This window comes from Rattus rattus, chromosome 2 (genome assembly GCF_011064425.1).
Source record: "Rattus rattus isolate New Zealand chromosome 2, Rrattus_CSIRO_v1, whole genome shotgun sequence".
NCBI lineage: Eukaryota > Metazoa > Chordata > Mammalia > Rodentia > Muridae > Rattus > Rattus rattus.
In genome coordinates, this window is record NC_046155.1 from 36156249 (window position 1) to 36172906 (window position 16658).

Consider the following 16658-nt stretch of genomic DNA (forward strand, 5'->3'; position numbering starts at 1 on the left):
ACAGAAGAGGAAGGAGGAGGAAGCCTGGGAGCACAGAACTGCATTTGAGCTGCCACGGGGTGAGCCACTCTACACCACCATGTGGGTACCACCATGACGCCTGGCCTCATCTTAAGCCCAAGCAATGAAGCCAAGGAACCTTGGATTCAAACTATAAGCCCCAAGGAAGCCTTTACTGCTTTAACTGGTTCTCAGGGACCTATCACAGCCACAGAAAGCAAGTACCACAGCCAATGTCTCATTTACAGCTCAAGATTAATAGAGTAAGAAAATGGGTTATAAAAACCATGTGAAATTACTTAATCTTGTATTTATCTCAAGACACCCTTAACTGACGAAACTCAGCATACCCCCGGCCTCAAACAGAACTCTTTCATCCAGACAAAGGGAAAACTTGCATTTATTTTTCTTCAGATCAGAACCACAAAGCAAACCTCATACTTCATTTTAAATTTCCAAATCCTCATGTACCATTATCAAACGAATGAAACACTAATGAAAATCCGGTTAGTCTAATACAGCACTGCTGTTTGTTGTCAAACCATGAACAAACTATATTACATAAGACCAATACTTTAAACAAGATCCTTAAACTGCCAGGAGGAACTCACAACTGATGTCATCATAGGCAATGATTATCTCTAATGCTCTATGTTTAGAATATAATAAAAATTTATCTTCAGTTTCTTAAAGGTTTTCTATAATAATTGAATGACAAGTTTTGGTTAGATCTTACGTACCTTAAAAGTAGAAAGTCCATAAAGTCTTGTGGTGTGAACGGTTTCTTGAGAAATATTTGTAATGTTAGTTATAAAGTCCTCCAGGTATTTGCAAGCCTGCTCCAGGTGTGTTGTGTTTATGATAATTTGCACCAGCTACGAGACATGGAAGCCACAGTAAATACAGGTCACACCAGTACAGGACCGCCTGATTCTAAAAAACTCCGTCATTACTTCCAGCCTGCCTCTGTTACTTCTGCATAATTCCAGCAAGACGAGATACAACTGATTTCAAAACTCTGCCCTAAATACTGCTTGTGAGCATTTATGTTGTCTTAAAAATATTTACATTTTATGAGTCCACAACCAATTATTGCAAAATGACCTTCCACGGCAACTGTGGGTCTCATACACGTAACAAGTACAAATTGAGGATCCCAACTGTCTGTGAAGTCTGAGGTCTATGCCCTTCAAACTTCCAGCTGTCTACTATGCCCCAGGGAAACTTTTCCCTCACGTTTCTTGATTTTTTTTTTAATATATATGTCTTATTTGCATGTAGGCTTGTACACCGTGCACATTAGGCCAGAAAAGGGGGTCACATCACCTGGATCTGGAGCTACGGATATGGTTAGCTGCCATTTCAGTGCCTGGAAATGAACTAGGTTGCTCTTAACCATCCAGCCATCCCCCTAGCTCCTCTCTCTCAGTTCTTGGATTGATGCTTTTATTTTTTGAAAGTCTACTTACCTTAATAAACTATAAGTGCAAAGCTACCCTATAGGATAATATTTTACAGCAATTTATAATTTTTTGTTATTTTATGTGTATGGGTGTTCTGCCTGCATGTGTGCCTGTGCATGACATGTGTAGTGTGCCTGGGGCCCACAGAAGCCAGAAGTTATCAGACACCCTGAAACTGGCTACAGATGGTTCTGAGCTGCCATGTGTGTGCTGCAGTCTAACCCAGGCCTCCTGCAAAAGCCATGTGTGCCACCTCTGAGCCATCTCTCCACCCCAATTCTTTCACAGCATCGAGTCATTATTTCTTCTTACCTCTGTCAAACCTATGTGAGGTTTTCTAATGAGGTTCAGTAAACAGCTACTCAGAATCCTGGTCAGCAGCAGATTTGTTGACTTCCTAAGCATATCGTCTATTTCTGTAGAGCTAAAAACAAACATCAACATTGATAAAGCTTTCTAAGAGTGAAATTAGTTATACACTCTCTATAATGTAATGTATCTCACTAAAGTAATTTTCTGTCCTATCTTTTATATCATATATAAATCATGTGTCTCTCTGGTTTATTCTTTAAAAATGACAGTAACTCATTAAGCTACAAACTTCAATTTCATTTTAAAGGGGATCATTTCCCATAAAACAAAATGTTCACTTATGACAATTTAAATTATCAAGTCAATCAAGATTAAAAAAGGAAGTTCATTATACAAAGGATTATTATAATTCCATTGTGGAATAGTCACTTTGTGAAGTACTTTATACACAGTCATAGCTAAAAGTCACTTTTAAAATAAGGCGACAGCCTAGGGGTGCACTCAGGGTGAAGTGCTTGCCTGGACATATGATGCTGCACGTATGCCAGAGCATGTGCTGTGCGCTACACTCTGCAGCACTTCCGGTCCTTACCTGCTCATTCCAGGGAGAACTCCTACCCACAGCTGGGATAACCAAGTCTCTAGGCACTGCCAATTGTAGGGGACAGTGGGCAGCAAAGAAAACCAAAATTACCCCATTAGAACTCCTGCCTTAAACAATGGTAAAATGTTATCAGCCTTCATATAAAGATAATTCCAAAATGTTAAATTTCTATACTTTCCCCAAATTTAATAGTACGTTAATTGAATGTGAATTTCTGTATTTTAAGAACCAACATTTAGCTTAGACATAAGTATTTGTAAAAACATTCAAATTACATGTATTACCAAGGCACACAATATTAAAGCCATTAATGTTTCAGACTTAGCGCTGCGGTTTTAAGTAACTTGTAGCACTGTGTGGAGCACAGTGTGGAGTGAGTGCTGCACACTTAAGGTTAAAGGTCATGACTTCTGAAATTTTCTTTCGAATGTCTTAATAAAACATAATGGACAAAGGTGCCGAGGCGATGGGTCAGCGGTCAAGATCAATGTCTGTTCTTCCAGACATTGATCTTCAAATTCAATTCCCAGCACCCACATGGCGGCTCACGGCTGCACTAACTCTAGCTCCAGGGGACCCAGTGCCCTCTTCCGGACTTCGTAGGCACCAGGCACACACATAATGCAAAGACATACGTGCAGGCAAAACATCCTTAGCCACGGGATAAAATACCACTAACAATAATAAATAGGGAAAGAATATATGGCGAAATATTTATTATGTTAAATCTAGACGCTGGGGCGAAGACCCTTCCTATCAAATCATCTACAGCATACGAGTCTCAACACTAATCTAACCAGAAGTTAAAGACGAGAATAGTTAACCCGACTCCAGTAGGCGACAGTCCACGACAGTCCACGGAAGGGTCAGGGTCTAGAAATAACGTGTCAATGTCTCCTAAAAAGCAGATTTCATGTGAGCAAGCTTACCTTCGGTGTAGCGACTCTGAGAATTTAAGACTGGCATAAATGAATTCTTTAACTTGAATATAGATAAGAGGCACTGACTGGGACATGGGAAACTTCTTTGGGAAGGATTGCTGTAAAGAGAAAGTTGATACTGCCTTTGAGATTTGTCTTTTTAGAAAACAACATTCTAGTCTCTTATAAGGTTAAAAAACGAAAGATGATTTTACAAGTGAATGTAAATAACTGTATGAGAATTCTATGGTTCTATTTCTACATCATTTTTATACGTTTTACTTTTTCACTTTCATCTGTTTAGTTAGGTGGTAGGTAGCAGTTTTGAGATAGGATTTCACTAGGTAGCCTACCTGGTCTCAAACCTGTGGTCCTCCTGATTTTTGCTTCCTAAGGGCTATGATTACAGGAATGTGCTGCCAAGTCTAGCCTATGTTTAATTTTAGACAAGTCCAGAATCTTTTTAAAAACACAGCCATTGACAGGAGGTGATGGTGCACACCTTTAATCCCAGCACTCCCGCTTGGTCTACAGAGCGAGTTCCAGGATAGCCAGGGCTATAGAGAGAAACCCTGCCTCAACAAACAAACAGAAAACCCACAGCCATTTAATCGTCTGCTTAGATCGCAGTGGAGACTCTGTCAAGCACAGGCTGCACATGGCTACACTCTCTGTGTTCTGATAATACACGAACTATGTAGGCAACCTGTCTGCTTCTATTTGTAAGAGCCAGGGTGGCCAGGAAAAGAAGAGGCCAGTTTCCTGACTCAGGGAGCTTTGTGTCATTCTGCTCTGATATGTGCATATGTGTGTATGATGTGGAGTGCGAGCGTGTGGTGTATGCAGAGTATGTATGTGGCCGTGTCTGTTCACACAGAGGCTAGAGGAATGCAGCGAATGTCCTGCTCTAATCCTCTAGAGCCCTTGAGAAAGGCTCTCTTACTGACTCTGGAGCAAGGCTGGAAGCCCACAATGCTCCTGTCTCTGCACCACAACAGCACAGGGGTAATATGCCCACACGGCTTCATTTGACTTTTTCGTCTGTAGGGAGGCGGTCCGAATTCAGATCCTCATGTCTGTGTAGTAAACACTTTTACCTACTGAGCCATTTCCCTGGTAAGATTCCTTTAAGTTTCATTAAAGGTGTAACTCCAAGTAAGATGACATCCAGTTTATCCCAAATTTCAGAATATATTTTACAGAAATTTTCTGATCACTTTACCAACAAACTATGAAGCAATGATTTACTTCTAAACTATTTTATCGGCCAATATTCACTAGAAAGTTCTCAATCTCCAAATAGGAAAATTCCTCCAAAATTTTAACCCCAAAGCACCCCACATCTTCTGCTTTAGGAGACCTAATCTACACTTCTACCATCACATTACAGCACCTCCCCGGGGCTGAGTACCCCACTAGACCACACCAGGCCCTGGTAGGTCAGTGCTGCTCCCACTCTCCACAGCACAGGCTTCTTTGAAGACCTGGTCCAGCCTCTCCTGATTCCGAGATGCTCTCGCCTCCCTCCTGCCCAGCCCTGGCTTTCCTTAAATTTCTCTACCTGCTCCCCTTCTCATACTCAGCCATTCTTTGATTATTGCTATTATGTATAGCTTTGCCCTGATAAATCACAAAGAGCTGGAAAAACAACGAAAAATAAGAGAAAAATAAAATGTGAAAAAGGGAATGTTATATAAAATATGATGCTTTTTTAGAGTTTGTATGTATGTGAGACATATGTGCATGTTTGCAGAAGAGGACAATGCACTCTACAGGGCAAGTGTGAAGGTCAAAGGACAACCTCAGGTGTCAACCCTCACCTTCCACTGCTGCTGCAAACTATAGTGTTCTCCTTTGGGACCTGATCCTACTCAGAGATAATGGGTATGTGTGACTGTGCATGTTCCTGTCCATGTATGCATGCACATGTGCACTCACGTGTTTTCATGTGGCTTACATGTGTCATTTTGACTCTGAACTGCATATTCTTTCTTCTCGATGAAATCTACAACAGCTCCTACCTTCACGTATCTTGTATTTAATTCCAATAAACTCTTGTAGAAACCGTGTGTGTGTGTGTGTGTGTGTGTGTGTGTGTGTGTGTGTGTGTGTGTGTACACACTCATGCACATATAGGTTTATGTATGCCCATGTACATTCCTGTGCATTTGTGTTTGGAGGCCAGAGGTCAATGTCAAGTGTCTTCTTCTATTACTCTCTGCCTTCTTCTTCTTTCTTTCTTTCTTTTTTTTTTTTTAAGTTTCAGCTAGGCTGGTTAACAAGAGATCTTCTGCCTGCATTTGTCTTCCAGTGCTAGGGTTACAGATACCTGAGGTACCGCCTAGCTTTGGTGTTTACGTGGGTAGTGGGATCTGAAAACGGGTATTCGTGCTTGGGCAGCTTCACCCGCTGAGCCCTCTCCCTGCCCAATATACCTCTTTTTTTAAACTACAAAATAAGATCTTTCACAGTGGCAAATATATCAAAGACGTTCTCTCCCTAGAGCATCCTTGTGCTGACCAGCTTTAATGTCAACCTGACACAAGCTAGAGTCATTTTAGAAGAGCAAACCTCAATAAAGAAAATGCCTCCCCATCAGACTGGCCTGTGGGCTTGCCCATGGTGCATTTCTTGATTGATGATTGATGTAGGAGAACCAAGCTCACTGGAAATGCTGCCACCAGTGGCCTGGTGGTCCTGGGTTCTACAAGGAAGCAGGCTGTGTAAGCCATAGGAGCAAGCCAGTAAGCAGCACCCTCTATGGCCACAGCGTCAGTTCCTGCCTACAGGTCCCTGTTCCTGCCCTGACCTCCTTCAGTGATGGACTTTGAAGAAGACGCATAAGTGAATTATGATCATGGAGTTTTATCACTGCAATAGAAACCCTAACTAAGGCAGTCCTCTCATTACTATAGTCTACTCGGCATCTAATTCACCCGCTCTGGAGTGCACACAAGTATTACTGCACTGGGATCCACCTCCCATTGGGACAACAGAATCCACCTCCCATTCGGGACAACTGTTTCTAGTTTCTAGTTGTCCTCAAATCCCCAAGAAATTCCTACTTCATCTGAATAGTAACAGTCGTAGTAACAAAAACATAATCTATAAAGGTTAAAACACAATCACTTTTTCCAAATGACATTAAAAAGCTGCCCCCAACAAAGTCATTCTCAACCTACAATGTTAAATTTATATAGTAATTCTATAAAGTATGGGTTTTCATATGATAATAAACATACCAATTTATTTTTTTCTAAATCCTTAAGTAAAAAGCTAGCTTGTACCTTTTCAAGGTCTGGATCTTGGAAGGGGAATTTGCTGATGACCATTTTATATTCTTCTTCACTGCCAATAGGGATAGGGCTGTAATTATCTTCTTCAAAAATGTCCCTGTTAAACAAGAAAAACCAGAATCGTATTATTGTGTCACCAGAACTGTAGAATTAGACTACTGTGGAACAGGATCTTAAGAAACAAAACCAACTAGCTCCTACAGTATTGTTGGGAACTGCAAGTCACATTAGAAGTCACATTGGAACCACTCATCCAGAAACCTGAAATCCAGCATCAAACAGGTCTCATCCCTCACTGCTCGAGTCCTTTCTAGTGTTACAGAAAGAACCTCAGTTTTTACTTTCCTTCTAGGATCTCTCTCAAGACAGTACATCTGAGGAAGTTCAAGTTCTTGATGTCAACACTGTGTGCTTATTACTCAGTCTCAGGCACTGTAACTGGAAAGGTCACTTCCTAGCCTATGCAGACCTCCTGCAGTTAGACAGGGCTATATGACTGCCAAGTTTTAGCCACTGGCCTTAAAATGGAAGGGATGCAGACTGTTTTAAATCGAATCATGCCAGCATGTCTGAAATAACTGTGACCACCTCACCTTCCCTGGAGACAACAGGATCAAACAGTGCAATCACAAATGAGTACCTCAGCTCTCTGACTTGTGTGTGAAACACAAATGACTTCTCCTGCTCAGCTCTGGAGGGCTGTCCCAACACACCTGTCCTGTCCAAGGTCACTGACTTCTGCTCAGTTCTGGAGGGCTGTCCCAACCCACCTGTCCTGTCCAAGGTCACTGACTTCTGCTCAGTTCTGGAGGGCTGTCCCAACCCACCTGTCCTGTCCAAGGTCACTGACTTCTGCTCAGTTCTGGAGGGCTGTCACAACCCACCTGTCCTGTCCAAGGTCACTGACTTCTCCTGCTCAGCTCTGCAGGGCTGTCACGACCCACTTGTCCTGTCCAAGGTCACTGCTTTCCCATCGACTGACTTTCTGTCAGCCTCTGTCCCCGTAAGCTTGGGATTAGAGTAGTGCAACAGCCACCACACCACATCCATTTGCTGACATTCACTAACACCTCCCATGCAGTACCTCTGACCTATAAGGAAAACTCCTTACTCAGGATGGTGTGGGTTACACAGAGAGTAAAGAACCTATCAGAGTAGGTGGGGATCTTCTCATGGAAAGTCTTACTGAGAAGCTATGAATGCTGCGATGAGATTTCAGGAGAAAACCATGTGACTAGAAGAGTCATAAAGCCGAAGAGGGGTACAACATAGGTGTCAAGGAGTGTAAAGCCACACTGGCTGGTGAATGGCTCCTTGGTAAAGGTGTCTCCATTAGGTCACTCCCTAGTATGCATTTGATATGTCTGATAAGGGATTAACATTAAGAATAAGGAACGCCAAAAACTCAACAGCAACACAGTAAATCGCAAGATTAAAAACAAGCAGGGCCCTAAATAGCGATTTTCTAAGACACTCAAAATGGCAAAAGAACGGGCATATGAGAGAGGCTGTTAATATCACCAACCACAACAAATATGAGAATTTAAGACACAACGTGATATCATCTCAAGCCTATTAGACCTGATAGAGCATGGAGAAAGGTTATCTTTGTGCTCCATTGGTGGAAATAGAAATTAACACTGCCATTACAGAAAAGGAAGTAGAGGACCAACGGTACGGAGAGAACCGAAACCAGAATCCCCACGTGAGCCAGCAGCCCTGTCACCGTGTATCTGTCCAGAGGATGAAATTAGGACAGTGACAAGGTATCTGCGTCCCATGTCCACTGCAGCACTGTCTGCAATAGCTACAGTGTGCACGCTATGGAGCCAGCTTTAGCTTCTGTTGGACGGATGGATGGATGGATGGATGGATGGATGGATGGATGGACGGATGGATGGATACATGGATGGATGGATGGATGGATGGATGGATGGATGGATGGATGGATGGATGGATACATGGATGGACAGATGGATGGATGCATGGATGGATGGATGGATGCATGCATGCATGTATGGATGGATGGATACATGGATGGATGGATGGATGGATGGATGGATGGATAGATGGATAAAGAAAACATGTTTTATGTACATAATTGTTTATTCTTTCTTAAAAATGAAGAAGTTCAATCATTTGCACTAACACAGAAGAACCTTGAGGACATTATGCTAAATGAAACAGGCCTGGCTTAGAAGACTGTATGACTTCACTTATTACAGAACCTGAAAAAAGCCAGACTCACAGAATCAGAAAGTGGATGGTGGTTAACAGAGGGACATAGGTTGTGAGAACTGCCGCACAGTAGGATGACAGCTGTTCACCATGTTCGACTGCCAAGAGGGTTTAAACTTAAACTCTGCACTGCAGAGAGTGAATATGCTCCCCAAGCACTGACTGCGTGGTGACAAAAGAAATAAACAAATGAAAAGGCTTAATGACTGAGAAGCCCCCTAGTAAGACAGGATGCTGCTGACACTCCCCAGGGCTCTCCTGTGAGGGGCTGCTTCTCACTTCCTGGAGTACAGAGTTCCTCTTCAGCATGAGGCCTGACAGAGAAGGAAGTCAGGGGATGGCTGTTGAACTTACGACCACTATGAAATGGCCAATATTTTCTTGTTCTTTTATTCCCTTCAATAATCCAAAAGAATATATCAATAAAATAAAATGTTTTTACAAATGTGGGATCTATTAGTTTGGTTTTGCCATTCATGATGCATGGACTTATTAAAATCTGTGCTCTATAAATTTACTTATATATTAAATACATTTGCATAAATATATTACTTCATACTTTATTAAAATAAATAAAGTAAATAAAACACTGGTGCTCACACAGACAAAATGTGACAACATCAGTGAGCTGGTAAACTCTGTCGTGGAAACTATCAGCACTGGGTCCCTTCTCCCCTCTTACTATCAGTGTCAGTTTACTACTGTAAGACATCTGAAGACACCGGCAGGGATCAGTAAAGCTCAAGTCTACTACTTAAAGTTTTAGGCAAAATGCATTACTTAAGATGGTGTTAGAAACTAAAATATATTTGGAAATTATTTATTATAGCTGAAATGTTGTTTTCCTCCACAATTACTATAAACGATGAAGTCTATTCTTTTTTTAAAGATTTATTTATTTTTTATATATTTGAATATACTGTAGCTGTCTTCATGCATACTAACAGAGGGCATCAGACCCCATTATAGATGGTTGTGAACCACCATGTGGGTGCTGGGAATTGAACTCAGGACCTCTGGAAGAGCAGCCAGTGCTCTTAACCACTGAGCCATCACTCCAGCCCCAGTGAAGTCTGTTCTATTCTATTTACATCCATTTTATCTCTATTTGACAAACACTTTAACTTCCTAGTGAGAAAAATATTTCACAGTTCTCCTCTTGTGGAGAACTGACCCTGCTAGGAAGCTTTAGACATTCAGTTATTGTTAGAAAAACTCCTGAAGGAACCTTCAAATGCATCAGCTCTAGGATGCTTTATATGTATACAACTTTATATGTATAAAGATATCATAGTAAATTATAGGATTACGTCATAGATCACTACCTTAGCCATTTGTATCACCTATATTTCAAATACTTGATATAAAAAACTGATGATAATTATACACAAATATTGTCAGTAACCCATCTGTGTCAGCGCCCTGACAAAGAAAAATTCCTAAAGCTTATTAAGCAAACCTACAATTCCAGCTCCTCGGAAGGCCATGGCAGGAAAACAAGTTCAAGGCCTATGTGGGCCACACAGTGAGCTCAGCCTAGAAAAAAGCAAGTTCTTGTTCTAAAGTAAAAGGGCCTGGTCCAGTGGGAGTCCAGTGGGTAAAGGTACCTGATACCTGAGTTTGAGCTCCCAAAACCACATTCTGGAAAGAAAGGACTAGCTCCTGCACATGTGTGTGTGTGTGTGCGCGTGTGTATGTGCACATACACACACACACACACACACACACGCACACACGCACACACGCACACACACTAAATAAACAAACGGAAAGCATTTTAAAAATAGAAGTTAAAAGGCCTAAGATGTCGTCTGTGGCAGAGCACTTGCTGGCATCTGCAGTCTCTGCCTTCAATCTGCAACATTGCAACTCCCCCCAAAAGTAGTAAATAAAAACAATAAATGCTAATATAGTAAATTCAAACAAGGATTTGCTTAGCTAAATTTAATGCAGGTCTATTACCTTACAGACCATTGGGGATTTACAAAGCATTTTTATTACAGAATTCAGAAGGTTAACCTTCAGTTTTAAAAACTGCTGGAGTAATTACTAAGCTCAGATGAAATCAGTTGACATTTTTATTTTAGTAACAGATACTATTATATTAATTCTACTTCACTTCGTAGCAGCTCCCCAAGCCAGATTTAGAAGGCATAAGTGTCTGTCTCAATGCAAAATACCCTGAAATACTTACAGCCTTATATCTAAGCATTTACGAGAAAAATTACCGATACTAAAACTAAAGTATAAATAAATACATTATAAATGGTTCGTCCAACGGAAAACAGTATGGAAGTTCCCTCCCCCCCCAAAAAAAAAATGAAAAATAAACTGTCATCCAGTGTCCCACGTCTGAATATAAGCTCCAAAGTATCTGAGACAGGCACTCAGATACAGGCACACTGTGCTTATGGCCACACTAAAGCAGCCCAGGAAACAGCTGCCCTCAATGTCTGTGAACTCATTAGTAGACAAATTACATCATTACAAATCAACATATTACTGTGCTTGAATGTATTGAGAAACACACAAAAATATGGATATATTTTTAAAACACCATTCCAAGTGAAAACATTTAAATTGGTACAGTGTGGTCTATGTAATTGAAATTTTTGAAAAGGCAAACCTATAGGACAAAATGGGGTCAGTGGTGGCCAAGGCCTGGGCATCCGGCAGAACAGTTCACTACAAGGAAAATGTGGCAGACATAAAGTGTAAAATGACCTAGACATAAAAGGGAATATGGCTCTGGCCTCCGTGCAACATCAGTCAGCCATGATGACATGCTACGTGAACCGATCCTGACACAAATAAGCAAATGTCCCTCAAGTCCACAAACGTGAGATTCTAGAGCAGTCAAATTTAGAGGCAAGATGGGGCAGTGGTTGTCAGGGCTGGAGGAAGATGGACCTGAGTTACTGTCTAGCAGGTGGAGTTTCTGTTTGGGATGCAATGGTTCTGGAGAGAAGTCCTAGAGTCCCAACAGTGTGAATGTCTTCATACAACTGTGGTTAAACATGTTGTAAACAGACATTGACTACAAGCATTCTTATTACTATATGCAAAACCAATTGGTTAAGTGTTTAACAAACTTATTCACTATACAAAGGCAGCACAGCTTAGACCCACCTGAAAATACCGGCCCATTTCTTAAGCAGTGTTTCATTGTATTGATCTCTTATTTCAAATAGAAGGTCAAAGAGTCGGTTGACAGAAAAGCCATAACCCTAAGATACAAAGAAAAAGATGGGTGAGTCAAGTGTGTTTTAAACGTTCACTAATCTAAGGCAAGCTTCTCACTGGTTTCATCACTACAAGCTGAACATCTTTCCTCACTCATATACACCAAGTCTTCTACACCAAGGAAGTCAGCCAGGCTCTCATGTCCACCACACCACATGCCTGACTACTATTTTACATAACCCACACTGTTGCTCTCCCAGTGTCTTCATTACTTAAATACCACCTTTCACTTTTATGTGATTCCTACAAAGTTCCTAGGAATTTATCAAATATTCCAGATTCTACTATTTTTAAAATGCTGGTCCCAGGACTGTTTGTAATGGTCATAAAAGAGATAAGGAGTCTGCATTAGAATACACCCAAGCTCCTGCCTCCAGCGTGGTAAATCCTGCATGCTACAGCAGGATTCCAACTGGGCTAAACTTTGTCCTCTGTGGTCCCATCCCTTTATTTCATTGAGACCCTAACAAACAAGTGACATTCTGGCCGCTTTAACAACAGTGGCCCCTACAGCATCTCTGGCGATACTTCAAATCATTGAGGAAAGCAGAGCTTCCCTGACTTCCTCACAAAGGGGCACCTAAAATTAAGGAAGCACCAAATAAAATTTATTAATGCAAGGGGATCAGTATGATAGACATAAGAACTTATGAAGAAAAAACCAAGACATCCACATCACTCTTATGATATCAAATAGACCATTCAAATCAATAAATGTATAAGGTAATAAAAATGTACAAAGAAGCTTGTGGAGTATTCTCCTTAGCTCTAAGAATAAAGAAAACAACCATGCAAACACTCATGATAAAGCAAATAGCTCATACCAGCATTTCCTTTTATTTGCTTTTAATTATGTGTATGTCTGTACATGTATGTGATATGTGTATCTCGGGTCAGAGGCATCAGATTCCCTGGAGCCAGATTAACGAATGTCTGTGTCACCTGACATGGGTGCTGGGAACCAAACTCATGTCCTCTGGAAAGGCAGCATATACACTTAACTGATGACACATCTCTCCAGTCCCCAAAACATATTTTTTGAAACTACAAATTTTAAAAATGTTCTAAGAGAAAGAAAAGTATTCAAGAGTCACATGAACTGATGAGAATGTTGCATAATGACAGGACTGGAGGTACTGCATAGTCACAGGTACAGGGACACGGCACAGTCACAGGTACTGGGGGCACTGCACAGTCACAGGTACAGGGGGCACTGCACAGTCACAGGTACAGGGACACAGCACAGTCACAGGTACTGGGACATGGCACAGTCACAGGTACAGGGGGCACTGCACAGTCACAGGGACAGGGACACGGCATAGTCACAGGTACTGGGGGCACTGCACAGTCACAGGTACTGAGGTACACGGCACAGTCACAGGTATTGGGGGACACAGCACAGTCACAGGTACTGGGGGCACTGCACAGTCACAGGTACAGGGACACGGCACAGTCACAGGTCCTGGGGGCACTGCACAGTCACAGGTACTGAGGTACACGGCACAGTCACAGGTACTGGGGGACACAGCACAGTCACAGGTACAAGGACACAGCACAGTCACAGGTACAGGGACATGGCACAGTCACAGGTCCTGGGGGCACTGCACAGTCACAGGTACAGGGACACGGCCCAATCACAGGTACAGGGGGCACTGCACAGTCACAGGTACAGGGACACGGCACAGTCACAGGTACTGGGGGACATGGCCCAGTCACAGGTACAGGGACACGGCACAGTCACAGGTACAGGGACACGGCACAGTCACAGGTACAGGGACACGGCACAGTCACAAGTACAGGGACACGGCACAGTCACAGGTACAGGGACACGGCACAGTCACAGGTACAGGGACACGGCACAGTCACAGGTACAGGGGCACTGCACAGTCACAGGTACTGGGGACAAGGCACAGTCACAGGTACTGGGGGACACTACATAGCCATGTCCCTTTGGAACCTTATCATATACATTTATTCTGAGAAAGGCACTGATAAAGAAACCTATTTTATTTCACTTAACATTTCTGAAATATTTTTAAACTATAGACTCTTATTTTTTTATTATATTTATTTACTTGTTAGAGGACAGCTTGCAGGAGTCGGTTTTTCCTTCGCAGGGACAGAACTCAGGTCATAGGCTTGGCTGCCGTTACCTGCTGAGCCATCTCACCAAGCCGAGGTTCATTTTGCTGTTGTAATTATCCTGAGCTCCCTATGTTGCCGAAGTTGGTCTCAAACTAAGATCCTCCTGCCTCAACCCCTCTACAGCTACAGAGATTAGAAATATACACCACACACTATATGTCCAGCCTTCTTTGTTTGGTTGGCTAGGTTTGCTTTTTTTTTTTTTTTTGAGACAAGGTTTCTCTATGGCTGTCCTGGACTAGCCATGTAGACCAGGCTGGCCTCAAACTCACAGCTATCTGCCTGACAAGTGCTGGATTAAAGGTGTGCACCACCATGCCTAGCTATGGCTTTCTTTCTTTCTTTTTTTTTTTTTTTTCTTTTTCTTTTATTGGAGTTTTTTAAATTTACATTTTAAACGTTATCTCCTTTCCTGGTTTCCCCTCCAGAAACCTGCTATCACCTCCCCCTTGCATCTATGAGGGCGCTCCCTCACCCACCCACCTAAGTTATAAAAATACTATAGCCTCACTGAAATGGCCTGTATTTCAAAAGGTGCTAGTAACTCCTGAGTTCTGTCCAAGGTTCAAAACTGCAAAGGAAGTGTGGTATACAGTTCTCGGCAGGAGAACATCAATATATACACATAAGCATTCATTACCACTGACTTACTACCATTAATCTACAATATAATAAAACTCAAAGACTATATTTTTTTATGTCTTTACATACTCAAAATCACCACCATCTGAAGGTTAGTTTACCACCTACCTGCAAAGTATCCGCAAAAATTACAATGAGATTCTTCAACTCCAGAACAAGGTCAGGGTCAGTGCAGTAAGACTGTGGGAAGGAAGTCGGGACAAATGAAGCCCCACAAAACAACAAAACAGAAGTTAAAAGTAAGACATGAACACCTGAAACTCTGTCCTGAAGATCTGGGTCAGTCAGACCCAGGGCTGCTTCCCTCTCCTCAGTATGTTTAAGAAAGACTGCAGCATGACATGTAAGACAATTCTCCATGTAAATCTTTACATTTTTGAAAAACTAGTTACAAACTCAAACAGTGGTCTCCAGTACACCACACATGTCTAGTTTCATTACGTACTTATTCTCCATCTTAAAATGACATATTATTACCTTTCCCAATTTAAGAGTGGCAATTTAAGTTTTTCTTAGTAATTAACCAAAAGAAAATAAATACTTTTAAAAGGACATTATTTCGGTCTCTCCTTTTTTTAAAATTTATTTTCTTATTCATTCACTTTACATCCCAATATCAGCTCCCCCTCTCTTCCCCATACCTACCCCCCACCACGTTCCGCCCTCCCTTTCTCCTTTGAGAAGGGACAGCTCCCCTTCTAGGTAACACTCCCCCACTACTGCCTCTGCTACGCCCCCTCTAGGCACATTAAGTCACTGCCAGACTAGACATGTCCTCTCCCGCTGAGGCCAGATAAGGCAGTCCATTTAAGGGAACAGGATTCACCAGTGGGCAGGCAACAGACTCAGGGACATCCCCACTGCTATTGTGGGGACCAAGCTGCTCATCCATTACTTATGTGCAGGGCGCCTAGGTCCAGCCTGTGCTCGCTCCCTGGGAGCCCCCAAGGGTCCTGGTTAGTTGACTCAGTTGGTCTTCCTGTGGAGTCCCTGTCCTCTTCGGGTCCCCCAATCGTTCTCCCAACTCTCCCATAAGACTCCCCGAGCTCCAGCTATTGTCTGGCTGTGGGGCTCTGCATCTGGTGCCATTGGTTGCTGGGTGGAGCCTCCCTGAAGACAGCTATGCTAGGATCCTGTATCTGCTGGCTGTGTTTTCACTGTCTCTTAATAACACTTAAGATCTTAAGTGATATTATATTTACTATATTATAAATGTTATTAATATATAGATTTTGAATGTAGTATTATAGTTACTATGTTTCAATTTCATATTTAATGTAACTGACATAATAATAGGAATATGGCATAACTGCATGTACTTGGAGCTGATTTCAATATAAATCATGATAAAATATATCACTCCTAGACAGGGCTGGCTCAGTAGAAGAGTACCTTCTTGTGTACATGAGGCCTTAGATTTCCTTCCCAGCACCCCCCAAATATTTTAATTACCAAAATATTTTTAAAGTTTTATTGCCAAAAATCTATAATTCTAATAGGCATATAGTATATTTATAATCTAAATATCATAAAATTCCCCCTTTTACCTATTTTAAATCTTAATTATCAATTATAATAACTGAGTACAAAATCTGAAGTATAAGGCTACTACTTTATTGAAGGCAAACAACTAAAACTAGCTATTTCCACTAAGGGCATTAAGAAGTTATTTGATCATTTAATTTTTACCCATTAAAAATGATCTCTCATTATATGGAGGCTTATCATTTCAAATGAGTTCAAGTTGTAAAAATTACAGATTTTTTTTAAAACTATAAATGTTCTCAAACAAACT

The 16658-nt window shown here is 41.6% G+C and overlaps 1 protein-coding gene across 1 annotated transcript in view; it reads right to left on the reverse strand.

Moving 5' to 3' along the window:
• Window positions 1–16658, reverse strand: part of Exoc6 (exocyst complex component 6) — a 145141-nt gene that overhangs the window by 78445 nt on the left and 50038 nt on the right. Inside the window, exons 12-17 of the mRNA XM_032891851.1 lie at window positions 14972–15043; window positions 11963–12060; window positions 6587–6692; window positions 3309–3418; window positions 1776–1887; window positions 741–875 (exon numbers count right to left, since the gene is read on the reverse strand). Of these exons, the coding sequence (XP_032747742.1) occupies window positions 741–875; window positions 1776–1887; window positions 3309–3418; window positions 6587–6692; window positions 11963–12060; window positions 14972–15043 (633 nt within the window). The remainder of the gene's footprint in view (window positions 1–740; window positions 876–1775; window positions 1888–3308; window positions 3419–6586; window positions 6693–11962; window positions 12061–14971; window positions 15044–16658) is intronic.